The 27870-nt window shown below is 49.3% G+C and overlaps 1 protein-coding gene and 1 long non-coding RNA gene across 4 annotated transcripts; one reads left to right on the top strand and one right to left on the bottom strand.

Moving 5' to 3' along the window:
- Positions 1-149: 149 nt before the first annotated feature.
- Positions 150-12846, bottom strand: LOC107970053 (uncharacterized). The gene is made up of 3 exons (XR_001712288.3): positions 12315-12846; positions 7577-7788; positions 150-1440 (listed from the first exon to the last, which is right to left on the bottom strand). It is a non-coding gene; the product is annotated as an uncharacterized LOC107970053 (long non-coding RNA).
- On the top strand, positions 12328-23542 carry SPATA2 (spermatogenesis associated 2). Of its 3 annotated transcripts, none has more exons than XM_001167299.7 (3): positions 12328-13020; positions 19788-20225; positions 21536-23542. In XM_001167299.7, the coding sequence occupies exons 2-3, from the start codon at positions 19890-19892 to the stop codon at positions 22760-22762; spliced, it is 1563 nt and encodes a 520-aa protein (XP_001167299.1). In that variant the 5' UTR covers positions 12328-13020; positions 19788-19889; the 3' UTR covers positions 22763-23542. The 3 variants fall into 3 exon arrangements, with proteins under 3 accessions (XP_001167299.1, XP_009435686.1, XP_003317053.1); XM_009437411.5 differs by having other exon boundaries at positions 12869-13145; XM_003317005.7 differs by lacking the exon at positions 12328-13020 and adding an exon at positions 14774-14910.
- Positions 23543-27870: the final 4328 nt, after the last annotated feature.

Below are 27870 nucleotides of genomic sequence, written 5' to 3'. Positions count from 1 at the left end.
TTTGGAAAGTAGGGTGACCAAGTGTCCAGGTTTGCCTGGGAGTGAGGGGTTTCCCAGGATGTGAGACTTTCAGTGCCAAAACTGGGAAAGTCCCGGGCAAAACAGGATGAGTCAATTGCCCTACTGGAAAGATTTTTTTTTTTTTTTTTCTGAGACGGAGTCTCACTCTCACCCAGGCTGGAGTGCAGTGGGACCATGTTGGCTCACTGCAACCTCCATCTCCTGGGTTCAAGCAATTCTCCTGCCTCAGCTTCCCGAGTAGCTGGGATTACAGGCGCCCACTACCACGCCCGGCTAATTTTTTTATATTTTTAGTAGAGACGGGATTTCACCATGTTGGCCAGGCTGGTCTCGAACTCCTGACCTCAGGTGATCCACCCGCCTCGGCCTCCCAAAGTTCTGGGATTACAGGCGTGAGCCACCGCGCCCGGCCTCCTGGGAAGATTTCTGAGAATCTGGTACCAATGGTTCCTATTAGAAAGGGAAAATGGCCCGGGTGTGGTGGGTCACGCCTGTAATCCCAGCACTTTGGGAGGCTAAGGCAGGTGGATCACTTGAACCTGGCGGTTTGAGACCAGCCTGGGAAACATGGCAAGACCCTGTCTCTATTTTATATGAAAAGAAACAAACAAACAACCAAAAAACAAAAGGGGAGCTAAGGGACTGGGTCTTAGGTTCTGGGCCTGGAGAAAGACTTCTCCTTCTGTTTCCTCTTGTGTTGTCTAAATATTTATATCAAGTTCATGCACCACTTTTTAATTAAAAATTCGGGACCAGGTGAGGTGGCTTACATCTGTAATCCCAGCACTTTGAGAGGCTAAGGCAATTGCCTGGAGCCCAGGAGTTCAAGACCACCCTGGGCAACATAGCGAGATCCCATCCCTACAAAAAATACAAAAAATATCTGGGCATAGGGGCATGCACATGTGGGCTCAGCACTTGGGGAGGCTGAGGAGGACTGCTTGACCCCAGGACGTTGAGGCTGCAATGAGCCATGATCGTGCTATTGCACTCCAGCCTGGGTGACTTTTTTTTCTCTTAAAAAAAGAAAAAATAAACAATGATGCATTAGGAACAGTTAAGATGAATCGGAAGTAACTCCAGCCCTCAAATCCTGTAACTCTCAGGCGTCACAGTTCTATCAGCCTCAGTCCACATGTAAAATTTATCGCTATACTTGTCTAAGTTAGGCATAATTTACCCCATCATGTATTGCTACATTTTTAAACCTGTGGGCAGATAATTTCATCTTGATTTCAGCCGGTTCTTCAAGATTGCCAAATTGCTGAGCGCCAGGAAGAATTCCTACTGACACCACCAGGGGGCGTGTGAGCATCTCACAGACTCACCTGGCCCTGCGAAGAGAACACCGGCTCCTTTATTCTTTCCAGTTCTCTAAGTATTTCCTGCCTCTGCCCATCATGGCTTACTGTACATTGCCTGAAAACAAAAATTAAAAAAAAAAAAGAGTCTCAGCCTAAAAGGAGTCTTAACAGAGGAGACACTGGCATGTAAATATTCATTCAACCAATAACCCTATGTGCTAAGTATCCTGGTAAGTGTTGGAAATGTAACAGTGAATTATTCAGTCTCAAACAGGAAAGCCACGTGGGGATGATCACATAAAAATGCGGCCCCTGGCAGGGTGCAGCGGCTCAAGCCTGTAATCCCAACACTTTGGGAGGCAGAGGCCGGTGTATCACTTGAGGTCAGGAGTTTGAGACCAGCCTGGCCAACATGGTGAAACCCCGGTCTCTACCAAAAAAAATACAAAAATTAGCCGGGTGTGGTGGCGCATGCCTGTTAATCCCAGCTACTAAGGAGGCTAAGGCAGGAGAATCGCTTGAACCCAGGAGGCAGAGGTTGCAGTGAGCCAAGACTGCGCCACTGCACTCCAGCCTGCGCGACAGAGTGAGAGCCTGTCTCAAAAAAAAAAAATTAAAAAAAAACTGCCTCCAGAAAATTGCATTTCATCAGTTATCCCACCAGCTCATAGCATTTTACAGTTTCTATTATATCAAGGGTCAGCCACATAATGAGGTAAAAACATAACGATCTCATAATATCTGACAAGAACTACAACCAAATAATGAATACTAACAAGAAGACATTGAAATAGGGGATTTGAATCCACCTTCATCTACAATAAACTGCACCTCATGTGTATATTGTGACTTGAGACATTGGCTAAGGATAGAAGAAAGTCATCACAATTAACAAGACATTTCAAAACTAAGCATTCACATAGAAGTAGAATTTCCGGGTCATTTCGTAAATGTGTGTTTAATTTTTTTTGTTTTGTTTGTTTGTTTGTTTGTTTGTTTTGTTTTGTTTGTTTGTTTTTGAGATGGAGTCTTGCTGTTGCCCAGGCTGGAATGCAATGGCACGATCTCGGCTCACTGCAACTTCCGCCTCCTGGGTTCAAGCGATTCTTCCGCCCCAGCCTCCTGAGTAGCTGGGATTACAAACACCTGCCATCATGCCCGGCTAATTTTCGTATTTTTGTAGAGATGGGGTTTCACCATGTTGGCCAGGCTGGTCTTGAACTCCTGATCTCAGGTGATCTGCCCGCCTTGGCCTTTCAAAGTGCTGGGATTACAGGCATAAGCCACCGTGCCCGGCCAATGTGTGTTTAATTTTATTAGAAACTGCCAAACCAAGCCATTTTCCAACTATTTCCCATGACCACTAACAAGGTATGAGTTGCTTCACGTCCTCACCAACATTTGGTTGTCAGATACTTTTAGCCATTCTAGTGAGTGTGTAGTGGTACTGTGCAATTTTAGATTTCATAATGATTAATGACGTTGAGTACCTTTTCATTTGTTTATTGGCCATTTTGTATGTTTTACCTCTGTGAAGTGTCTGTCCAGATCTTCTGTTATTTATTTATTTATTTATTTATTTTGAGATGGAGTCTCACTTTGTTCCCAGGCTGGAGTGCAGTGGTACCATCTCGGCTCACTGCAAACTTTGCCTCCCGGTTCAAGTAATTCTTCTCCCTCAGCCTCCCTAGTAGCTGGGATTTCAGGTGTGTGCCACCACGTCCAGCTAATTTTTTTGTATTTTTAGTAGAGACAGGGTTTCACCATGTTGGCCAGGCTGGTCTCGAACTCCTTACATCAAATGATCCACCCAGATTGGCTTCCCAAAGTGCTGGAATTACAGGCATGAGCCACTGTGCCCAGCCACACCATTTTTTTTTTTTTGAGACAGGGTCTTGCTCTGTTGCCCAGTCTGGAGTGCACGGATTCCAATGGTGTGATCGTGGCTCACTGCAACCTCCACCTCCTGGGTTCAAGCAATTCTCCTGCCTCAGCCTCCCGAGTACCTGAGATTTCAGGTGCGTGTCATGAGATCCAGCTATTTTTTTTTTTGTATTTTTAGTAGAGACAGGGTTTCACCATGTTGGCCAGGCTGGTCTCGAACTCCTGACCTCAAGTGATCCACCCACCTCAGCCTCCCAAAGTGCTGGGATTACAGGTGTGAGCCACTGGCCTGGCCCCCCCAAAATTTTTTTATTGTGATAACATACATAACATAAAAATTGCCATTTTAACCACCATAAAGCATATACTTTAGTGGCAGTAATTACATTCACAATGTTGTGCAAACATCGCCTCTGTTTCCAAAATTTTTTCAGCAACCTAAACAGAAACTCCATCTATAAGAAATAGCTCCCCATTCCTCCCTCTCCAGCCACTGGTAACCTCTAATCCTTTTTCTGTCTCTATGAATTTGCCTATTACAGACATCTCATCTAAGTGGAATCACACAATATTTGTCCTTTTGTGACTGGCTTCTTTCACTTAACATAATATTTTTAAGGTTTATCCATGATGTAGCATTGGAATTTCCTCACTTTTTAAGGCTGAATAATATTCCATTGCATGGATGTACCACATTTTGTTTATTCATTCATCTGTCAGCAAACACTTGGGTCGTTTCTAGCTTTTGGCTAATGTGAATAATACTGCAATGAACACTGATGTACAAGTGTCTGTTTTGAGTCCTTATTTTCAATTCTTTCAGGCATATGCCTAGGAGCAGAATTGCTGAGTCATATGGTCATTCTGTATTTAACTTTTTGAGGAACTGCCAGACTGTTCTATACAGTGGCTGCACCATTTTACATTCCCACCAGCAAGTACGAGTATTCCATTCTTTACATCATTGCCAACATTTGTTATTTTCCTTTTCAAAAACATTTTATTATAGCCACCCTAGAGGGTTTGAAGTGGAATCTCACTGTGGTTTTGATTTACATTTCCCTAAAGATTAGTGATGACACACATCTTTTCACATGCTTATTGGCCATCTGTGTATCTTCTTTGGAGAAATGTCTATTCAAGTCCTTTGCCCATTTTTAATTTTATTTATTTATTTATTTTGAGATAGAATCTCACTCTGTTGCCCAGACTGGAGTGCAATGGTGAGATCTTGGCTCACTGCAACCTCCACCTCCTAGGTTCACATGATTCTCTCACCTCAGCCTCCCAAGTAGCTGGGATTACAGGGGCCTGCCACTACACCCAGCTAATTTTTGTATTTAAAAAAATTTTTTTTTATTATTTTTTTTCAGACAGAGTTTCACTGTTGTCACCCAGGCTGGAGTGCAATGGCGAAATCTCGACTCACTGCAGCCTCCGCCTCCTGGGTTCAAGCGATTCTCCTGCCTCAGCCTCCCAAGTAACTGGGATTACAGGCACATGCCACCATGCCTGGCTAATTTTTGTATTTTTTAGTAGAGACAGGGTTTCACTATGTTGGCCAGACTGGTCTCGAACTCCCAAACTCAGGTGATCCACACACCTTGGCTTCCCAAAGTGCTGGGATTACAGGCATGATCCACTGCTCCTGGTGTATTTCTAGTAGAGATGGAGTTTCACCATGTTGGCCAGGCTGGTCTTGAACTCCCGACCTCAGGTGATCCTCCTGCCTCGGCCTCCCAAAGTGCTGGGATTACAGGTGTGAGCCACTGTGCCCGGCCAACTTTTGTATTTTTAGTAGAGATGGGATTTTGCCATGATGGCCAGGCTGGTCTTGAACTCTTGAGCTCAAATGATCTACCCCCCTTGGCTTCCGAAAGTGCTGGGATTACAGGTGTGAGCCACCATGCCCAGCCACCTTTGCCCATTTTTAAATTGGGTTGTCTATTTGTTGTTGAGTTATAGAAATTCTTCATATATTCTGGATATTATACAATTCTACACTTTTTTTAACTTATTTTTTTTTTTAGAGACAGGGTCTCACTCTGTTGCTGAGGCTGGAGTGCAGTGGTGCCATCACAGTTCACTGTAACCTCAAACTCTTGGGCTCAAGAGATTCTCCCACCTCAGCCTCCCCAGTAGCTAGGACTATGGGCTCATGCTACGTGTCTACCTAATTTTTAAAATTTTTTGGAGAGATGGGGCTTTACTATGTAGCCTAGACTGGTCTCCAACTTCTGGCCTCAAGCAATCCTCCAGTTTCACCCTCTCAAAGCATTGGGATTACATGCGTGAGCCATGGCCCCTAGTCAAAATCCTACTCTTTTGAGCAGCATAAATGCAAGGTGTCAAGGCCTGACCATAATGGCATAAGTCCCATTATGTTCCCCATTGGTCTGAGGCTGACTCTACACCCCAGCCTGGCAAGCCCTGTGACTGAGTCAGTCATATCTAGCTTGTGTTGAATGCTCACTCTGCACTTGGCATCGTATATTATTAGCTCATTTAATCTCTCAATAATCCTCAGGGGTACTATTAATCCCATTTTACTGATAAGGAAATAGAGGCAGTCCCAGAGAGGTTAGTTAGCTTGTCCAAGGTCACACAGATGGAAAGCGGCAGGGCTAGGATCTGAACTTAAGCCTTTCGGCTCCAGAGCCTACTTCGACTTCTGGTCTAGGGATAATGTTGCTATGTAATAAGGACAACCTGTGTGTGGCTTTCCTTTGCTTGCTTCAAGGGAGAGGGAAGGACAAAGATGTTTGCTTCCAGCAAGCCGTCTTCTAAGACCCAATACTTTTTTTTTTTTTTTTTGCGATGGAGTCTCACTCTGTTGCCCAGGCTGGAGTGCAGTGGTGCAATCTCGGCTCACTACAACCTCCGCCTCCTGGTTCAAGCAATTCTCCTGCCTCAGCCTCCCAAGTAGCTGAGATTACAGGCATGCGCCACCATGCCCGGCTAATTTTAGTATTTTTACTAGAGATGGTGTTTCACTATGTTGGCCAGGCTGGTCTGGAACTCCTGACCTCAAGTGATCCGCCTGCCTTGGCCTCCCAAAGTGCTGGGATTACACAAGTGAGCCACTGTGCCCAGCCCTGAAACCCAGTACTTTAAGAGACTGTTATAGTACACACTGGGGCTCGTAACTTTGGGGTTACTGTTTTCAGGAGCAATTAAGAATCATAAGGAAGAAATGCTGAGTTGCCCACATCCAGTCCCATGAAGTGTGTCTCCTTGGAGCTGGGCTGGGCTGGGTGGATCCCACTAACAACAGCCCTCTGCCAGCTGCCTCACCTTTGGACTCGTGGGTTGCTCCTGCTGCAGACATGAAGACTTTAAAGCGATTGGCAGTTGGGTTTCTATTTAGGGAAAAGGGGGAAGAAAGCCGTTCTTACTGATTGTGAAGAAGCTTGACAGCGCCAGCTTTCAGTTCAAGACGTGCCATCTTTAGAGTTACAAACCTCCCCCAAACCCTGCCTCCACCCGTGGGAGGCCAGGATGAATTCTGAGCTTTGGGAGCCAGACAGAATCTGTAGCACCCAGCAAATTCATGTGGGACAACAAGAATCCTAATCGTGGATAACATTTGCTGCAGGATCACTGCCTTCCAGGCACTGGGGGAACTTCTTTGCACATGTTATCCCATTCAATATGCAAAATAACCTTATGAAGAAGATACTATGATCAGCTCCATTTTACAGGTGGGGAAACTGAGGCTTAGAAAGATGATGAGGCTGGGCACAGTGGCTCACGCCTGTAATCCCAGCACTTTGGGAGGCCAAGGCGGGTGGATTGCTTGAACTCAGGAGTTTGAGACCAGCCTGGGCAACATGAATAAATCCTGTCTCTACAAAAAATACAAGGGCATGGTGGCGCACGCCTGTAGTCCCAGTTACTTGGGAGGCTGAGGTAGGAGGATCGCTTAAGCCTGGGAGGTGGAGGTTGCAGTGAGCCAAGATGGCACCACTGCACTCTAGCCTGGGCGACAGAGAGAGACCCTGTCTCAATAAATAAATAAATAAATAAATAAATATGATGTCCCAGGCAGTCTGACTCCATGTCATAACCCTGAAGATAAGCTGTCTGACAACACAATTAAATTATGCTCTTAGATCAGAGTGAGGATCCTGAAAAGAAAACAGTATGGGAAGTAAGAGCTAGTAGTTAGCAAAACTGTATCATTTCATTCAATCAAGAGAAATGTAATAAATGTAATAAGCAGCCACTGTGGATAAAGTGCTTCTCTAGGCTTTAAAACATATAAAAAGATTGATTAATGATAGCTAATGCTAATTGAGTAATTAACATGTTATCATGTCACAAGGACTATCTCATTTAACCTGTATTTTGGTAGGTACTATCGTTACCTGTAGCACCAACCAGCTCGACTGCCTGTCGTTCCTCACCCATCCTTAGTGCAGGGTGCAGACCTGGCACCCAGGGCCAAACACAGCCTCAGCCACGCTCCTGTGATAACCATGGTATTGACTGGTCCAATTGCAGTGGTGCTTACAACTAATTCATCACAACCAGTTATAGATTTGTTTCTTCTCCATTCCCATTGCTTCACTTGACTAGCCTAAAAAATAAAAAATAAAACATGGTTGTTGTTGTTGTTTTTGAGACAGAGTCTCGCTCTGTCACCCAGGCTGGAGTGCAATGGTGCAATCTCAGCTCCCTGCAACCTCCACCTTCTGGGTTCAAGTAATTCTCCTGCCTCAGCCTCCCAAGTAGCTGGGATTACAAGCACCCACCATCATGCCCAGCTAATTTTGTTTTGTATTTTTCTAGAGATGGGGTTTCACCATGTTGACCAGGCTCCTGACCTCAGATGATCTACCTGCCTCGGCCTCCCAAAGTGCTGGGATTACAGGCATGAGCCACCATGCCTGGCTGAAGCATGATATTTTATGTTTAGCATTAGTATGGGCTCATAACTTCTCTCCTCACAATTAAGTTATTATAATCTGTTATTATTATTTATTTCGATACTCACATTGCCCCATATCTGGCCAATAGGGACCCTCCATCCTGGCTTTTGTGTGCTTTCAACACGTCCCATCATTCTTTGGGCACTTCCTACTTTCTGGCTCAATAACATGTTCCAACCTCATGTTGTAATTTCCCTGACCTACCCCTGGGAATCAGCCATTTCTCCAGGAAGCCCTGGTTCCATGGACTAAGATCTGGTTAGTCTTAGTCTACGTGCTTGTTGCTACAGGTGTGCCATTTCTTCTAGGCCCTCTCAACAGGTAGAAACAGGAGGTATATTTACAAATATTGTTTATAATTAAGAAATTTTATTTAAAAATCTGGATTCCAGGCTGGACGCAGTGGCTGGTGCCTGTAATCCCAGCACTTTGGTGGGTCGAAGTGGGAGGATCACCTGAGGCTAGGAGTTTGAGACCACCCTGGGCAACACAGCAAGATCCCATGTCTTCAGAAAATAATTAACTGGGCATGATGGCATGAGCCTGTAGTCCCAGCTGTGTGGGAGGCTGGGGTGGGAGGATCCCTTGAGTCCAGAAGTTTGAGGTTGCAGTGAGCCATGATCATGCCACTGTACTCCAGTCTGGATGACAGATCAAGACCTTATCTTTAAATAAATAAATAAACAAACAATCTGGATCTCTAACTCCTCTCCAAAAATCAGAGTATCTGGTCATGCCTGGTGAGCGGGGATCTTGGCCACAAGTCAGCTGAAGCATGGAAGGAATTCAACAATATTTGTTTTCTCACTGAAGTACTTATTGGATGCCTACTGTGAGCCAGGTACCATGTTGGATTACGTTACTCATTTCTGGTCCTACGCAGTGTGAGGCTATAGTACTCTAGTACCTCGTATTTGCCCACATTATGTGCTTGCAGGTAGCTGAGTTTGTGTTTTTGTTTTTTGTTTTTGTTTTTGCTTTTTTGAGACAGGGTCTCCCTCTGTGTCCCAGGCTAGAGTGCAGTAGCGTGATCTTGGCTCACTGCCACCTCCGCCTCCCAGATTTAAGCGATTCTCCAGCCTCAGCCTCCTGAGTAGCTGGGACCACAGGTGGGCACTACTACAGGCTGGCTAATTTTTGTGGTTTTAGTACAGATGGGGTTTCACTGTATTGGTCAGGCTGGTCTCAAACTCTGGGCCTCAGGAGATCCGCCTGCCTCGGCCTCCCAAATTGCTGGGATTACAGGCTTGTGCCACTGAGCCCAGCCACAGGTAGCCGAGTTTTTGATCTCAGGTCCTTGCCTTTGATTGCTCCCTTTACTCCAGCTGGAAGGAAAGCTGGACAGCCTCACAGGTCCAGGTCACTCAAAGCCCAGCTCAAATGCTACTTCCTCCTGGAGGCTATCCTTCATTTACCCTGTCAGAGGTCACTTCTCCATGCTCTAAGCTCTATACCCCTCTCATATCATTTACCATCTTCTATCCTGAATTCTAGGGTTTTATTAATCCTACTCCTATGTTATGAATATTCTCTTTCTGTTAAGGAGGCTGGATGCTCTGTGAGGGCAGGAACTGTGTCTGTCTCACTCACAGTTATGCCCTTTAAACCTAACATCAGGCTGGGCATGGTGACTCATGCCTGTAATCCCAGCACCTTGGGAAGCCAAGGTGGGAGGATCACTTGAGCCCAGGAGTTTGAGAGCAGCCTTGGCAAAATTGCGAGACCCTCCCTCTACAAAACAGTTAACAAAATTAGCCAGATGTGGTGGTGTGCAACTGTGGTCCCCGCCACTCAGGAGGCTAAGGTGGGAGGATCGCTTGAGCCTAGGAGGTTGAGGCTGCAGTGAGCTATGATCATGCCACTACACTCCAGACAGGGTGACAGAGTGAGAGACCCTGTCTCAATTAAAAAAAAAAATCTGACATCAAACTTGGCACATGGTAGGTATTCAGTGAAAATTCTGGTCAGAAACAAATTATGTTGAACAACCTATTGCATGCTAGGTAGTGCATATATGTCAGGTAGTAGTAATATAATTGTGAACAAAACAGACATAGTTTTGTCCTCATGGAGTTCACTGACTTCTAGGGGAGAAAGATATTAATACAGATCACATAAATGTGTGTTTGTGGAATGAAAGACAGATATCTGTATCTGTGTTCCTGTCCCCAGTTGACTTTTTTTGTTTTGTTTTTTTGAGACAGAGTCTCACTCTGTAGCCCAGGCTGGAGTGCAGCGGTGCCATCTCGGTTCACTGCAACCTCTGCCTCCCAGGTTCATGCCATTCTCCTGCCTCAGCCTCCCGAGTAGCTGGGACTACAGGCGCCCGCTACCGCGCCCGCTACCACACCCGGCTAATTTTTGTATTTTTAGTAGAGACAGGGTTTCACCGTGTTAGCCAGGATGGTCTCGACCTCTTGACCTCGTGATTTGCCCACCTCGGCCTCCCAAAGTGCTGGGATTACAGGCTTAAGCCACCGCGCCCGGCCATGCATCACCCTTTTTAAGTGATCCACAGTATTTGTTAGTATGGATATACCATTACCCCAGTGATGGAGATTTAAATATTTCCTATTACTGCTTTTGCATTAGAAACAATGATGCAACAGGTCTCTTTGGGCACAGTGTATGTTTCTCTAGCAGATTTTGAGAAATCCAATTGCTGGGTCATGGGGTAGCTTTTCTGTTTTGCTTTTTGTTCTATACTCCTCTGTATTGTTGGAATCATGTATTACTTTGGTGATGGAAAAAAAAACTAAAAAATAGAAAGAGGTAGGTAGATTGTTCGTGTTGTTGGCTCTTCGGAAGTAGAAGTGCCTAATCATTGTCACGTGACCCTTACATAATCTGCTAATCATTATATAATAAAGTCGGGAAAGGACGCTCCTGTCATTTCTACATCACCAAGTAGAGAAATCACAAGCCTTCAACTGTGTTTAAAAGATGAGAAACATGGCCGGACACAGTGGCTCACGCCTGTAATCCCAGCACTTTGGGAGGCCGAGGTGGGCGGATCACGAGGTCAAGAGATGGAGACCATCCTGACCACCTTGGTGAAACCCCGTCTCTACTAAAAATACAAAAAATTAGCCAGGCGTGGTGGCGCGTGCCGGTAGTCCCAGCTACTCCGGAGGCTGAGGCAGGAGAATGGCGTGAACCCAGGAGGCGGAGCTTGCAGTGAGCTGAGATCGTGCCACTGCACTCCAGCCTGGGTGACAGAGCGAGACTCCGTCTCAAAAAAACAAAACAAACAAAAAAAACAAAAAAAAAAAACTGAGAAATGTGACTGTCTTTGGAGACTTTGGGTCTTTTCTGATAGTAGATACCACCAAGTTTCGATGACCAGGGTTTCCTACTGGTAAAGCCCTTCTTCAAAATCTTTGTTTCTCTTTTGCCTGTCACAGACCCACAGAGCTGGAGGGGACTTTTTTAAGCAGCCCCACGTGAAAATGCAATATTGTAAGAGCTACCAAACCAGAGTGCTGAGTTGCTGTAAGAGGCAGACTTAAGGTGGGACAGTTTGTCTCAGAAGGAATTCCTGTGAACATCATCACATTGCAGATAATTAAGAGAGGAGCTTAAACATGAGCTGATAAAGAACACAGGGACCTTGAGCGGTGCTCAGGCAACGACAGGTAAACACAGTAATGCTACTGTTTGGACAGCAGATTGCTGGTTCTCCAAACGTTTCCCAGTATTGTGTCACTGACTCATCACACAAGCCCCACCGGTTTTAGCTGGGGTCACCAAGACTCAGAGTGAGAATCCTACAATCAATGAACATCTGTTGTGTGCCTCCTTATCAGACATGTGCAGAGCTCGGGGGGAAATAGATGAATAAGAAGCTCAGGGTCTGGTGGGGATGTCAGATTATATATATATATAGTTTATCCGAAAGTGCTGGGATTACAGGCGTGAGCCGCCGTGCCCGGCTTTTTTTTTTTTTTTTTTTAAGAGACGTGGCCTCGTTATGTTGCCCAGGTTGGTCTCGAACACCTGGGAGCAAGCCATCCTCTCGCCTCAGCCTCCCGACTAGCTGGGACTACAGTCGCGTGCCACCACGCCTGGCTTTATTATTTAATATTACAGGTTAGAAAGCTGAGGCTCAGAGAGGTTAGGTAACTTGTCCAAGGTCACACAGCTAGTAAGTGGCAAAACTAAAAATAGAACCCACGCTCTTAACCGCCGCCCACGGCCCGTAACACCCGCAGCCCTAGCAAGGCTGGATTCCAATCACGCGTGATTTCAGCATCTCACTGGCTCTCTTTGAGCCTCGGTACTTCTGTCCGTAAAATGGGGGCGAGGGATCCGACCGTCAGCCCCTGCTTGCTTGTGCGGAGTCATGAGTACAGCTCGTGGATCATGATAAGTGGCAGGTCCGGGAAGTGGAGGCCGAGTTCACGCAGTCAGCACTCATAGCTCCCAGCTCCCGGCTCCGGAGCGGTTTCCATGACAACCCGGCCAGCCACCATCCCTAGGCCGAGCGGCTTGCGTCACGTCCGGCCTGTTTACTTCCGGGTCCCAGTCTCAGACGCAGCGATGGCTCGTTAGGCTCCAAAGTGCGGTTCCGCCGGTTTCGTCCTCGCTCTTCGGCCTTCCGCTTTGTCCTCCGCCTCTGGGTTGTAGTCTCCGTCGGCCGCGGGCATCGACCGCTTCCCGGAGCCAGCGCGCAGCCGTGGTCCACCCTCTCTTCGGGCCCGCCTCCTGGTGACATCATTTCCGGGCCGAGTGTTTCCGGGTCGCTGCTGGCCCCCGGGTACTGGTCTCAGTACCCCTGCAGCCGGCCGGAGAGGCTAGAGCCCGACGGGGCCCGGCTCCGGCGGCAGCCGCGCCTCTCGCTTGCTTCCCTCGGCCGGGCCGTCCTCGGCGGCAGTGTCAGGGTGAGTGACGGGCGGCCGCGGGCGGAAACTGCCTTCGGGGCTTCCCCAGGCGGAGGGGGCGCCAGACAGCGGCAGGGCTCGGCTGGCCCGGGAGCGGGGTACCCTCACGGCAGGCAGGACTACAGGTGGGCCCGCTGTTTCGGCGCTCCCGGGACCCCCAGCCTATCCTCAGGATCCCCATTCTCCCGGGAGCTGCCTCGCAGGCTCCTGGGACCCGCCGAGGGTGGCTCAGGGCCGCTCAAGAGGAACACCCCTCTTCGGCGACTGGCCAAACAGGAGGACACCCCAATTTCGCCACGAGGCAGTTACCGCGCAGGGGTTCCCAGTTCAGGCTCTGGCGGCACACCTGGGTTTGTACTCACTGTGTGACCTTGGATAAGTCACTTCATCTTAAGAGCCTCAGTTGCCTATTTAAGTGATTGAACCTGGTTGCTAGGGCTGGAGTGGAGATGGAATGAGATCATGCAGGACCTCTGGCATACAGCAGGCGTCCAATAAGTGATAGTTCCTGTTAGTTCATTCAATTCACGAACCCGTAGGGGGGGCCAGAATTTGAGACTGGGCTGTTTTTCACAACTGACGTGGCCCCCCGAGGCTGTAGGAATGACCGAGCTGGGACTTAGCAGCCGCCAGCTTCTGTCCCCTGCAGGGAGGGAAACAGCTTCCTTCAGAGCTTCTCCGAGAGAGGCAGCTGCCACTAGGGAAGCTTCTTTCAGCACCGCTGAGGTTATTTTCAGAGGTTTGGAAGGACTCTGTGTGAATTTCTTTGGAATCTAGTAGGAGTGTGGGGACCTTCTGGTGTTTCACAGCCAGTGGAAGGTGCCTTGGATGTTTCTCGGAGCCTCTTGCTTGGAACGAGTGCATTGGTGTGGGTGGGGAGGTGGAGGGGGTTGAACTGACTTCCCCGTCTCCTGTTTGGAGGCTGATGGAGCTAGACCAGGGATGTGTAAACCTGTGGACAGGGGCAGTGCACAGACCAAAATAGCTCTGCCTGTGCAGAGAGGGGGCGCCTTCAAATGCTGCTTGGGGAACATTTCTGCTTGAATGGGCCAGCTGAGGTAAAGCCAAGCTAATGCTTAGCTACTCGGAATCACTTCACTTCCATGCAGTGGGACTCTAAACAGATACAGCTTTCCTCTTAGATGTTCAAAAAATAACTAAAGAAGCCACTGCCTCCCTGACTGTGCAGTATCTCTTTTTCCATTGACTTGCTTTTCAAGAAGGTACCTAGATTGTGGGTGCAGGAGGTGCTGACTGGAGCCGTTGACTCTGGGCACCTGCCTGTCTCTGTGTTCAGGATATTCACAGTGCTGTTTTTTTGTTTTTTGGGTTTTTTTTTTTTTTTTTTTTTCCACGAGACTGGCACGGTTTGGCGTTCCAATCCTTGGGTTGCTTGGAGAAATTAACAGCTTCTGTCGCTGGGCTGTCTCGGTCTCCTGTAACCACGATGTTTTTGCAGAGAGCGTATTTTGTTGTTCTTGCAGAGTGCTGGGAATGAATTGCTGGCTCTGTGCTCAGAAAAAACACCAGCTATGACCAGCTACAAGGCATCTTGTATTCTCAGAAAATGTTTTCAGCAGGGATGATGTCAGCTGCTTCATCACTGGCCGATGTCTCTGACCAGCCTCTTTCCTTGGCCCTTGAGCTTACATCATATAGAGATTAGCTCTCCTAGCCCCATTCGGTGTGGGAAGATGGGAATTTTGCTACTACAGGAATTTTTGTAACTCAACTCTGCTTGCGCCGCCATAAGGCATTCTAACTTAGCCAGACACTTTCGAGTAGAGCTGTCCAGCAGATGCAGCAGGATGGCTTTGCAAGAGTCGGAGTTTTGGCGTTAGACCTAGGTTCAGAGCTCAGATCCACTTCTTCCTAGCCTTACGACTTACGGTAAGTGAGTTGGCCTCTCCGAGCCTCAGTTTCCTCTTTAACCTTGGATCTATCCTGTGGATTTCGTTGGTTTTCACAGAGCAGTTAGCAGAGGGATGCCACACAGTAATCCCTTGGTAAATGGTACTGATGTAACAATAAATGAGTGAGGTAAATTGGAGAAAGCCCAGGCATCAAGGGCCTCCCAACAAGAGTTCAGATTCCAGCTCTGACCCTTTCAAACTCTGTTGGGCAGGTTGTTTTAATGGGAGAGCCTGTTTTCCTTATAGAGTTGTGAGGATTAAATGGGATGATGTAGGTAAAGTGGGAAGCCCAATGCTTAGCACATAGTAGAACCTCAGTAATTGTTAGTCTCTTTCTTTCCTTTCCTTATTGACTGATTGAGACAAGGTCTTGCTCTGTCACCCAGGCCGGAGTGCAGTGGTGCCATCATAGCTCACTGCAGCCTCAAACTCCTGGGCTCAGTGGATCCCCCCACCTCAGACTCCCAAGTAGCTAAGACTACAGGTGCGTGTCACCACACCCACCTAATTTTTTTTTTGTAGAGACGGAGTCTAACTATGTTGTCCAGGCTTGTCTTGCCCTTAATTATCTTTTAGCTTTTACTTTCTTCCGCCTTTTCCCTCACCTACCCAGGTTGGTTTGAGATTTGTTTTAGATAGGCTTCCTGTCCTTATTGTGAGTATTTTGAACATCAGCTGGGCTGTTTGGATCCCTTTCCTTTATTTATTGTTTTTCAGCAACAAACAAGGGTGTGGACTGTGGTGCGATTATAGAGCAGCAGACGCTGAGCCGAGCTTGAGACTGGCTGACTTTGTAAAAAATCAGTCTCTTTGAGTTCAAGGCTGACTTCCTTGGAGAAAAATTACAGCAGTATTCGGAAGCTTAATGTCTCTGTGTTTGAATGGTTCTCAGACTACCAAAAAACAGACCCTGGGGCCAGAGGCGTGATGGCAGCTTCTCTTAGATAAGTCAAGAATGGTAAATGCATGTGTGACTATCCTCTCCAGTGGTGCAATACATTTATTTATGTAGAGATGGAGTTTTTGCTCTGTTGCCCAGGCTGGAGTGCAATGGCACGATCTCAGCTCACTGCAACCTCTCCCTCCTGGGTTCACGCCATTCTCCTGCCTCAGCCTCCTGAGTAGCTGGGATTACAGGTGTTCGCCCAGCTAATTTTTGTATTTTTAGTAGAGGCGGGGTTTCGCTATGTTGGCCAGGCTAGTCTCAAACTCCCAATCTCAGGCGATCCACCCACCTTGGCCTCCCAGAGTTGTAGGATTACAGGCATGAGCCACTGCGCCTGGCCTATATTTTTATTTTTTAAGAGAATATACATTTTAAATTGTTTATTTTTTTATGGACAGAACAGTATGAAGTTAGAGCACATACCTACTTTGATACTAGGTGGTATGCTCTTCCAGCTAGAGCTGCAGGCAGGATGTGTCTCCTTTATTGCTGTCCTCTACCTGTCCCACCCATCCCCATTCCCCGACTGGGTCCAGCTCAGGCAGAGGGTGGGGGCTGCAGAAATGCTTGCTGGACATGGGAATCGTGGGGTGGTGAGAGGAATACAGGTTCCAAGTCAGAAGGCCAGGCTTGGATTATCAGGTCCATCATCTGCTAACCTTGAGCTACTTGTCGTACCTCATGCCATCTTTCTGAGCCCGTTTCTTTGCTCTCCAGCTGATCTCCCAGGATTCTTGGGAGGTACCAATGAGAAACTAAAGTGATGGCATCGTGAATGCAGACATCCTTTGCAGCATCCATTTCTCTTTTTTTCTTTTCTTTTTCTTTTTTTTTTTAGAGACGGAGTCTCGCTCTGTTGACCAGGCTGGAGTGCAATGGGGCGATCTCGGCTCACTGCAGCCTCCGCCTCCTGGGTTCTAGCAATTCTGCCTCAGCCTCCCGAGTAGCTGTGATTACAGGCGCATGCTGCCACACCTGTCTAATTTTTTTTTTAATTTTGGTAGAGACGGGGTTTCACTGTGTTGCCCAGGCTGGTCTCGAACTCCTGAGCTCAGGCAATCCACCTGCCTCGGCCTCCCAAAGTGCTAAGATTACAGGCGTGAGCCACCGTGCCTGGCTGCAGCATCCATTTCACCTACTTTATCAAGCACAGGCAGGCTCTGTGTTAGGCATCGTGGTGAACAACACAGACATGGTCCTTGCCTTTATGGAGCTTACCACGAGCTTACCAGCTTACCAGGGAGGGTGAGGGGTGGACAAAGAGAGGAAGCTAATAAATGAATGAAGTTGATAGTTTCAGATTGTGGTTATCGTAGGAGAATGTGACAATGTGGAACTGGGAAGGTGAGATAGGGTGGTACCTCTAGAGGCTGATGTTTGAGCTGAGGCCTGAATGATGAGAATCTTCATGAGGCAGAATTTTATCCCAAGTGGATTTTGTTTTCTTTTGTAAAGACAGGGTATTGCTATGTTGCCCAGGCTGGTCTCGAACTCCTGGCCTTGAGCAATCCTCCTGCCTTGGCCTTCCAAAGTTCAGGGATTACAGGCGTGAGCCCCCGCACCTGGCCCCTAAGTGGATGTGTTTGCCTCCTGTACTCCTCAGCCTTATTTGTCGCTGTAGCACTGGGCTCCCTCAGCAGTGCAGTGTGTTGGAGACAGTGGCCTCTCTGTGTCCCTAGTTTTGCTACACATCCCACCTCTCACCGCACCATTAGTACTCCCAGGAGTCTCCTCCTGGGGACAAAATCCGTGGAGGAGCCAGACTACTGGCTCTTTGAGATGAGGATGATTTTGTTGACCTCCTGATAGTTGCTGGGCTCGTAGGACCTTCCTAGCTGAACACAGGTCTGCTAAAGGAGTCCCCCACATGCCAGGCCCAGTCCTGCTGCAGCTTCTCTCAGCCCCTTGCTGTCTCCCACACTCAGCAGACATGAAGCACACAGGTCACCTTACTGAGCAAGATGGTCACAGGCCTGCACCCACGGAGCTTCTGGGCAGGAGCAGCAGGACCAGAGCATGTGAAAATGCACATCTACCACCCAGTCAGAGGTATTTGCCCCACTCAGAGAAGGCCTGTCCACTTAGGGGTACAGCACCTTCAGACAACAGCAATGGCCATCAAGGACTTCCCCGAGCCGGCTCTCTGAGCAGCTTCATATTCCATCATGCATAATCCTCTCGCCAGCTCTGGACAGAGGCGCTATTATTAACCCCGTTTTATAGGAGAAAACCGACACCCAGGGAGGTGGAGCAATTTGCCCAAGTAACCTGGAGAAGCAGCCCTGGCCTCGCTCGCAGGTGCCTGGCCTTGGACCCCGTGTCCGTGACCCTGCGCGTGTTGTCTCCCCTGGCCCTGGCAGTGTCCCTCCATTAATCCGGATTCGCTCCCAGCATTGTGGTGACAAGAATATTGCTGGATCTGTGCCTGTTCTACTAACAAGTGGCTAAGCAGATGACAAGATTGTATAAAGCCTGTGTCCCAGCTCAGAACATTCTATCCTCTCCCAACAGGGGGCTGTCAAGCGCTCTGGTGATAAAGGGGCCGCAGGCTGTCAAAGGCCGGTAACAGCACTCCAGGGGCCGGTAGCCACGGTGGCCTCTTTTGAAAATTGTAAATAAGACCGTATCTCTCTCCCCTCGCTGTAAACTCTTCAGTGGCTTCACATGGCTCTTTGTATAAAATATCGAATTCTGAACGTGCTCTTGCGGCCTTGGGGCTGAGGGTCCCGCTGATGCTGGCATCTGCCTCTCCTCATGCCCCTGCCCTCGTGGCCTCGGCCTCACTGGCTGCAGTTCTGTTACTGTTCCAGGCTTCCTGCCTCAGGAAAGCAGGGTGTGGTGGGTAAGGGCATGGACTTTGGAGCCAGATTGCCTGGGTTCTGAGCTCAGCTTCTCTGCCTCCTGAGAGTTCTATAACCTTGGACAGTTTCTTTTTCTTAAAAATTTTTTTGTATTTTTGTAGAGACGTGGTTTCACCGTGTTTCCCAGGCTGGTCTCGAGCTCCTGGACTCAAGCCATCCTCCCCCGTCAGCCTCCCAAAGTTCAGGAATTACAGGTGTGAGCCACTGTGCCTGGCCTACCTTGAGCAGTTTCTAATGTCTGTGTCTCAGTTTGCACATGGTCCACTGGGGCTGCCTGTAGCGTCTCTCTCCTAGGATTGTTTAAGAAGAAAAAGTGAGGCTGGGTATGGGGGCTCACACCTGTAATCCTGGCACTTTGGGAGGCCGAGGCTGGTGGATCACTTGAGGTCAGGAGTTCGAGACCAGCCTGGCCAACATGGTGAAACCCCATCTTGACTAAAAATACAAAAATTAACCAGGCGTGGTGGCAGGTGCCTGTAATCCCAGCTACTTGGGAGGCTGAGGCAGGAGAATCGCTTGAACCTGGGAGGCGGAGGTTGCAGTGAGCTGAGATCACGCCACTGCACTCCAGCCTGGGCTACAGAGCAAGGATCCGTCTCAAAAAAAAAGTAAGCGAGTTAGTGTGTGTGAAGCTCGTCACGTGTCTGGAGCCTCTGGTACTATTAGCTCAGGGCCTTCCTCTACTGCGACTCCTTCCCCGGCCTCTTGGCCTGGCAAACTCCTCATCCTTCAGGTCTGTTGCTGTCTCAAGAGGGCTTTCCTAAACTCGCCCTTCCCCAACGAAACCAGGACAGGAGCCCCTGCTGTACTCACCCGAATTTCTCTTTCAGGAATATTAATCGTATTTTTCATTTGTGAGCACAACAAAGTCAAGGTCCATCTCTCTCTGGCCTCTGTTGTAACCCTGCTTGTAGTACATGCTCTGTAGTGTGCTGCTGGGGTCCAGTGTAGCCCAGGCCAGTTCTGCTGTTCATTTTGCCTCAGCGACCTGAAGCCGAAGCGCGACCGTATCGAGGAATGACATGCTTCTTGTTCCCCTCCTTCCAGAGCACTCTGCTGGTCCAGGCAGCAACATGTCCATGCTTTTAGTGATGTCCCTGCCTCTAATCCAGAAGCCATGGAGGAGATAAGGTAGCCCCCCTCGATCGGATGGGGAAGCCCAGTTCAATGGATACTAAATTCAAGGATGACTTATTTCGGAAGTACGTGCAGTTCCATGAGAGCAAAGTGGATACCACCACCAGCAGGCAGCGGCCTGGCAGCGATGAGTGCCTGCGGGTGGCAGCCTCGACCCTGCTCAGCCTGCACAAGGTGGATCCCTTTTATCGATTCCGGCTGATCCAGTTCTACGAGGTGGTGGAGAGCTCCTTGCGCTCGCTCAGCTCCTCCAGCCTGCGGGCTCTGCACAGCGCCTTCAGCATGCTGGAGACGGTGGGCATCAACCTCTTCCTCTACCCGTGGAAGAAGGAATTCAGAAGCATCAAGGTGAGGTCCTGGAGCAGCCTCCATACAGGCCCTCCTTCTCTCTTCCTGCCCCTGGCAGTCCCTCCTGAGAGGCTATGCCAGTCTGATCCCATCCATCCTCTGCTCTCAGATCCTTCCGGGCTCCGAACCTTCCCCGTCTCTCCAGCATCACCTCTGAACCGTTTCTGGCCCGGCTGCCACACCTTAAGCAGAGAAGCTGGGAAGGCAGGGGCAGCCAGGTTATGCAGGGTCTTGTGGCCCAGGGCAAGGCTTGGATTTGTTCTGAGTAGGCGGGGAAGGAGGCAGTGTGGGATCTGGCTTGCATCTGAAGAGGGTCATTCTGGCTGTGGTATGGGAAGTAGGCTGTAGAGGGGTGGGGGGAGGTGGGAGGGATGGGGAGAGCAGTTAGGAAGCTTCTCAGCGGTCCCAGCAAGCTGAGGGGTGTTCTGTACTAAGTGGGAACAGTAGAGGAGGAGGGGGAATTGAGAGAGGGATCCTGAATCAGACCACGCGGGGGATGGCACAGGAGAGCTGTCACCTAGCCAGGCTTCTTCATTCTGCCATGGGAGGAGTGGTAATCAAGAGAGGGGATGGCACAGGAGAGCTGTCACCTAGCCAGGCCCTTCAGTCTGCCGTGTTACTCAGCCCCTCATGGAAATACCAGAGAGGAATGTTCTGATTGTCATCGCGTTCTGCCTGTAATCTGGCCCCTTTATTCAGCCATGTTTGCCCAGGCTCCCTCTTCATATGGAGTAGAGTCTTCATGCCCCACTAGGAAGTGAGAGGTTTTGCTTCCTGTGTTTAAGAAAGTAGCTGCTGCCAGGCGCGGTGGCTCACACCTGTAATCCCAGCACACTGGGAGGCCGAGGCGGGCGGATCACGAGGTCAGGAGTTTGAGACCAGCTTGACCAGCACGGTGAAACCCTGTCTCTACTAAAAACAGAAAAATTAGCTGGGCGTGTTGGCGGGCGCCTGTAATCCCAGCTACTCAGGAGGCTGAGGCAGGAGAATCGCTTGAACCCAGGAGGCGGAGGTTGCAGTGAGCCAAGATCCCGACACTGCACTCCAGCCTGGGTGACAGAGCGAGACTCCATCTCAAAAAAAAAAAAAGGAGCTGCTGGGTCATTTCCTTGCACAATTCCTGAGTGCTTAGCAAGCCCCAGCCCCTGCGTCTTCTGCCTCCCGCAGGGTGAGGCTGTCGAGATCCTTCCCTGCCCTGCCCTCTCCCCGCCGCCCCACTTCAGAGCTGGACATCCTTTGCTTTGACATAGTCTCTGTCTTGTGTCTCTGACAGAAAACCCCACCTTTCTTTTCTACTCCCTCCCTTCTAGACCTACACGGGCCCTTTTGTTTATTATGTCAAGTCGACATTACTGGAAGAGGACATCCGAGCCATCCTGAGCTGCATGGGCTACACACCTGAGCTGGGCACTGCATACAAGCTCAGAGAGCTCGTGGAGACCCTCCAGGTGAAGATGGTCTCCTTTGAGCTCTTTCTGGCCAAAGTCGAGTGTGAGCAGATGCTAGAAATCCACTCACAAGTGAAGGACAAGGGCTACTCCGAGCTGGACATTGTGAGCGAGCGCAAGAGCAGTGCAGAGGATGTGCGCGGCTGCTCGGACGCCCTGCGGCGGCGGGCGGAGGGCCGGGAGCACCTGACGGCCTCCATGTCACGAGTGGCACTCCAGAAGTCGGCCAGCGAGCGGGCGGCCAAGGACTACTACAAGCCCCGCGTGACCAAGCCCTCGAGGTCAGTGGATGCCTATGACAGCTACTGGGAGAGCCGGAAGCCACCCCTGAAGGCCTCATTGAGTCTTCGGAAGGAGCCTGTGGCAACGGATGTGGGGGACGACCTCAAGGATGAGATCATCCGCCCATCCCCTTCGCTGCTGACCATGGCCAGCTCCCCCCACGGCAGCCCGGATGTGCTTCCACCCGCCTCCCCCAGCAACGGCCCGGCCCTGCTGCGCGGTACCTACTTCTCCACTCAGGATGACGTGGATCTGTACACAGACTCTGAACCCAGGGCCACCTACCGTCGGCAGGATGCTCTGCGGCCGGATGTGTGGCTGCTCAGAAACGATGCCCACTCCCTCTACCACAAGCGCTCGCCCCCTGCCAAAGAGTCCGCCCTCTCCAAGTGCCAAAGCTGCGGGCTGTCCTGCAGCTCCTCCCTCTGCCAGCGCTGTGACAGCCTGCTCACCTGTCCTCCAGCTTCCAAGCCCAGCGCCTTCCCCAGCAAGGCCTCCACTCATGACAGCCTGGCCCACGGGGCATCTCTGCGGGAGAAGTACCCAGGCCAGACTCAGGGCCTCGACCGCCTCCCGCACCTTCACTCCAAATCCAAGCCCTCCACCACGCCCACTTCCCGCTGTGGCTTCTGCAACCGCCCAGGCGCCACCAACACCTGCACCCAGTGTTCAAAAGTCTCATGTGACGCCTGCCTCAGCGCTTACCATTATGACCCCTGCTACAAAAAGAGTGAGCTGCACAAGTTCATGCCCAACAACCAGCTGAACTACAAGTCCACCCAGCTCTCCCATCTCGTGTACAGATAGACCGGCCTCGCCCCTTCCAGCTCCAAGGGCTACATCAACCGACCTTTCGGGTTTCACGGTGAAGAAGTACTAACGCATTGATCTCAGAGGCGGAGGCCTGCACTTGACCATGTAGGTGGCAGAGATCGTGGGCTGGCTGTGTCCACGTGGGAGTTCACTTAGCGACTCAGATGTCTCAACCAATGGCTGCTTTGTTGTCTGACAAGGGAGAAGGTGGCACTTCCGTTCAGATTCATTTTGCTAATCTCTCCACTCCCTGTTCAGTTGGTTCTTTTTTTGGGGTTTTGTTTTGTTGTTTTGTTTTTTCCTTTAAAGAGGATTTCTGTCTCTGGGACCCTCGCCACACCTACCCCTCCCATTGCAAAGCCAACTTGGACTGGGAAGGGCCCTTCAGGTCACCAAACATCCACCTGGAGCGGCGAGCTAGAGGCCTGTTGGCTTGTGAAATGAGCCCTCCTGCCACACGGGGCCTCTCCCAAAGGCTCATCCCTTGGCCGCCCCCTTCCTAAACACAAGGATCCCCAGCTGGACTCCCCACCCCCTGGCTTCCCCACCTCTCCAGGTGTCAAAGGTGAACCGAGTCCAGTATTAGCTGAATGTCATTTCGTACACCACAGCTCAGTCAGCCCATGGCCTTCGTGAACTTTGCTCCAACACACTGATGTGTGGGCTTCCCACAGCAGGACTGACTTCCCCCTTTCTGTTGTTTGCACATGCCCCTCTTACTGTACTGTCAATAGATATTTTTGAGATTTATTTTTAAATAAATATTCAACTTGCTGTGTGTTTCAACGTGGTTAAAAAAATGAATTATGTAGCTATTTATTAAATGCCCTGGGTTCTTTAGTCTTCCAAGGGAGGGCCTCGCGCCCATTCGTGTTGTATCCTCCACTCACTACGGCCCGAGGGGAGAGGAGAGTTTGGGGCAGGGAGGAACAGACATGAAGCCTCCTTTTCTTGAGCTGGTGGAGAGCCACTGTCTTCCCTGCAGTAACTATCTATACACCTACCTCCAGTGTGCACTTAGGGGGTGAGCGCGGGTGTCGAGGTCTGTGTGCCTGCAGACTGCTAACCTAGTGACAATTCAGGGACCTCACCTGTCGGACCTATAGCTTGCTGAGCAGGAACCTTGCACTTCACACTTCTTGAGTCTTGTTTCAGAAGGAAAATCATTTGGGATTCCTACTGCCCCTCCATCTCAATACTCTTCTCTTCACCAGTTTCCAGGACTCATCTGCAACATTTGCAATCTTTTTGCACTAAAAGTGGGCAGGAGTTGGCATGTGCCCATCAGACAGACGGCTCCTCAGATGCTCAGCTAAGCCTAAGCGCTTCCAAGCCTGAAGGCCCCTTCAGCTTCTCATGTGAATTACCAACCCCTGGATTTTCCTTGTGGGGGTACAAGAGCAGGAGTGGGGCAAGAGTTTGAAAATAAAGCCGCTTCCTTGTGAACTAACTATATTTTAGCCATAACTGTTTGTGATGTACACAATGTTAAGGGATTTATATGCAGTGGGCTTTTCTGGGAGAAAGTTATTCAGCTCTTGAGCAAGTTTAAGTCTGGCTGAATCCTGAGGCCACTGTGAAATTGCTGATGTTCTTCCAACTCAGTTGAGTGATTTTAAGGTTTTCCAAATCTTCTATGGCTCTCTTTTTAATATATATATATATATATATATATATCTGGTAGATCACATGTAGATGTACAGTGTGTATATTAAGCTGAATTTCAACCAACTTTATTACTAAGACCAGCCTAGCAGGGCATTCATCTTTGATGTTCTTCCTTTTCACATTTCAGAATCGGCAATGCCTGGCCCACTCCTGAGAGCTCTAGTTTTCTAGTTTTCCATTTCCAGATTGCGCCAGCATTACAGTAACTAACTCTTTCTAACCAACCGTGATGCCACGTAACTTACCCTATGGACAAAAGCAGGAATGACTAACACATCCTAGGAGGGAAAGTCCAGTGTACCTGTCATCACGGACGCACTGTGGTCACAGACTGGAATATGAAATACTACAGCCCTGCTCCCAGGTGTGCATCTTACTGGATGAGGTTGCTGTGATTGAGATAGTTAAATACATGCTAATTTAAAAATGCAGATGTTTTGCATTTGATTTCTACCAAGAGTTGAAATGTTGAGAGATGATTAAAAATAATAATAATAAAGTGTCTTCCATTGTTAAATGAAGTGTTTGGGGTTTTATGTCCCCTGGCCCTGCTTTGAAGTTTGGTTACTTGGGAGTTTATTTTTCCTCAAGCTGTATTTAGTTTTTTAATGACAAGACTTAAATTTTCTCTTCCATGAAACTGACAAATAGTATTTGAGTGCTATACTGTGAGCCTGGCACTTTTTATTTTTTTAATTTTTTGTAAAAAAAATTTTTTTTTTTTTTCGAGACGGAGTCTTGCTCTGTTGCCCAGGCTGGAGCGCAGTGGCGCTATGTCAGCTCACTGCAAGTTCCGCCTCTCGGGTTCACGCCATTCTCCTGCCTCAGCCTCCCAAGTAGCTGGGACTACCACGCCTGGCTAATTTTTCGTTATTTTTAGTAGAGACGGGATTTCACTGTATTAGCCAGGATGGTCTCGATCTCCTGTCCTCGTGATCTGCCTGCCTCGGCCTCCCAAAGTGCTGGGATTATAGGTGTGATCCACTACGCCCGGCCGTGTTTTTTTTTTTTTTTAATTTAAGACGGGCTCTGTTACTTCCCAGTCTGGAGTACAGTTGTGTGATCATGGCTAGCTGTAGCCTAGACCTCTTGGACTTGAGTGATCCTCCCACCTCAGCCTCCCAAGTAGCTACAGGTGGGCACCACTATGTCTGGCTAATCTTAATTTTTTGTAGAGGTGGGGCCTCACTATATTGCCCAGGCTGGTCTCAATCTCCTAGGCTCAAGTGATCCTCCCGCCAGGCGTTTGTATCCTGAGACTATGCATGATCTTGTTTACTAGCTTCAGTCATCCTATTAAATAGGCACTGTTACCATCTCCATCTTACATATGGGGAAATGGCGGTACACAGAGTTCAGATGTTTCCCAAAGAGGGGACTGCATCATCCAGGAGAAATGCTTGTTAGTAGAGACAAAGAGGCATTAATAACATTGGAAGATGTTTTTTAAAAGTTAATTCCATTTGAATTTTTTTCCATCCATTTAACTGTCTTGAGGAGGGAGTCAGTTCGATGCTACCTTGTCTTTAACAGAGAAACCTGGCATCAGACACAGCGTGTGGCAGGCTCTTAGCCAGGTTTTGTTACCTTCCAGGGCAGGCCATACTACTTTTCCATTGTAACAGTGATAGGTTTGCTTTAAAAATCAATTTAAGGGCCGGGTGCGGTGGCTCACGCCTGTAATCCCAGCACTTTGGGAGGCCGAGGCAGGAGGATCACCTGAGGTTAGGAGGTTGACTAGCCTGGCCAACATGGTGAAACCCCGTCTCTACTAAAAATACAAAAATTAGCTGGGCATGGTGGCGGGTGCCTGTAATCCCAGCTGCTTAGGAAGCTGAGGCAGGAGAATCGCCTGAACCCGAGAGACGGAGGTTATAATGAGCCAAGATTGTGCCATTGCACTCCGGCCTGGGTGACAAGAGTGAAACTCCATCTCGGAAAAACAAAACAAAACAAAACAAAAAAGGTGTTTTTTTCTTAAGTGAGGATTGACTTAAAAGCAAAATACATGGCAGAAACCTTAAGGCGGCAGCAGCAGGCCTGTGCCCACCCACTGACCACGCTGCTGTGTGGGCTCCCACCAGGCAGCTCAGCTGTCAGGGCAGACACTGAACAGGTTTCTCCATTTCATTTGCTGGCTGAACAAATACCCAGGCCTTGGGCCAAAGCCAGGCTCAGGTGCTGGATTGCTTTGAGCTACAGCATAGGAAGCGGCATTGCCACCCTGGCTGTCGGGGGTAGCAGTTTCCTGGAGACGCACACCTACCCTGGGAGAGCTAAGGAAGCCAGGTGCTTGCTCCCCATCCAAAAGGGAACAGAGACTTCAGAGCAGATTGCTTCATGGACATTACATGTACATGTAAATGACAAACATATTTAAACCTCTTTGGGCCCACCAGCTGGACAGCATTAGCTCTGCTGGCCGATCTGTGGCACCTAGGATGCTAGATTACCAATCTCAGGGATGAGAGCTGTGGCAGACACCAAATCTTACCCCAGTCTCCATCCCCTCCCCCTTGGTAGTAGAAGCCCCGGTTTTCAAATCTGTGGCCACCTATAGTAAAGATTGCCTTCCCTAGCCTCTCCTGCAGCCACGTGTGGTCAGATGACTGTCTGGTCCCTGGATGGAGAGGTGCTTTGTGTGGTGTCTGGGCATGGCCTTCAAGGAAGGGAGCTTGCCCTTCCCACCCAGCCCTTCTTCCTGGCTGGAATGGCTGTGATGGCTGGAGATGGAGCTGCTCTATGAAGCTGAGGGGGCCAAGCGAGGAAGGGGTGGGCAGCAGCTACAGCAGCTGGCCCTGATGCTCTGGAAGCTGCCCCCATGGCCTGCCCGTGCTGCCTGCCTCTAGGTCTGTTATATGAAAAATAAACTGTTATCTCACTTAAGCCCCAATTTGTCTATTTTTTTTTTTCTTTGAGACGGAGTCTCGCTCTGTCACTCAGGCTGGAATGCAGTGGCGCAATCTCGGCTCACTGCAAGCTCTGCCTCCCGGGTTCACACCATTCTCCTGCCTCAGCCTCCTGAGTAGCTGGGACTACAGGCGCCTGCCACCACGCCCGGCTAATTTTTTGTATTTTTAGTAGAGACGGGGTTTTACCATGTTAGCCAGGATGGTCTCGATCTCCTTACCTCGTGATCCACCCGCCTCGGCCTCCCAAAGTGCTGGGATTACAGGCGTGAGCCACCACGCCCGGCCTAATTTGTCTGTTTTTAAAACCTTTTTGTTTACAAAAGACATGAAGCCTAATCGGGCAACATAGTGAGACCCCATTAAAAAAATTAGCTGGGATGGTGGCACATGCCTTTGGTCCCCAGCTACTTGGGAGGCTGAGGTGGGAGGATCACTTGAGGCCAGAAGTTTCAGGCTTCACTGAGCTGTGATGGCACCAGTGCAGTCCAGCCTGGGCAGCAGAGTGAGACCCTGTCTCAAAAA

The sequence above is a fragment of the Pan troglodytes genome, chromosome 21 (assembly GCF_028858775.2).
Source record: "Pan troglodytes isolate AG18354 chromosome 21, NHGRI_mPanTro3-v2.0_pri, whole genome shotgun sequence".
Classification (NCBI taxonomy): Eukaryota; Metazoa; Chordata; class Mammalia; order Primates; family Hominidae; genus Pan; species Pan troglodytes.
Note: the sequence above shows the minus strand (reverse complement) of the source record. Positions and strands in the feature narration are given on the sequence as shown.

What these genes read in the sequence shown, in the direction of transcription:
- SPATA2 (XM_001167299.7), top strand. Translation starts at nt 19,890, where the DNA reads ATGGGGAAGCCCAGTTCAATGGATACTAAATTCAAGGATGACTTATTT. An exon ending in AGGAATTCAGAAGCATCAAG is followed by an intron (nt 20,226 to 21,535) that starts GTGAGGTCCTGG and finishes CCTCCCTTCTAG; the next exon opens with ACCTACACGGGCCCTTTTGT.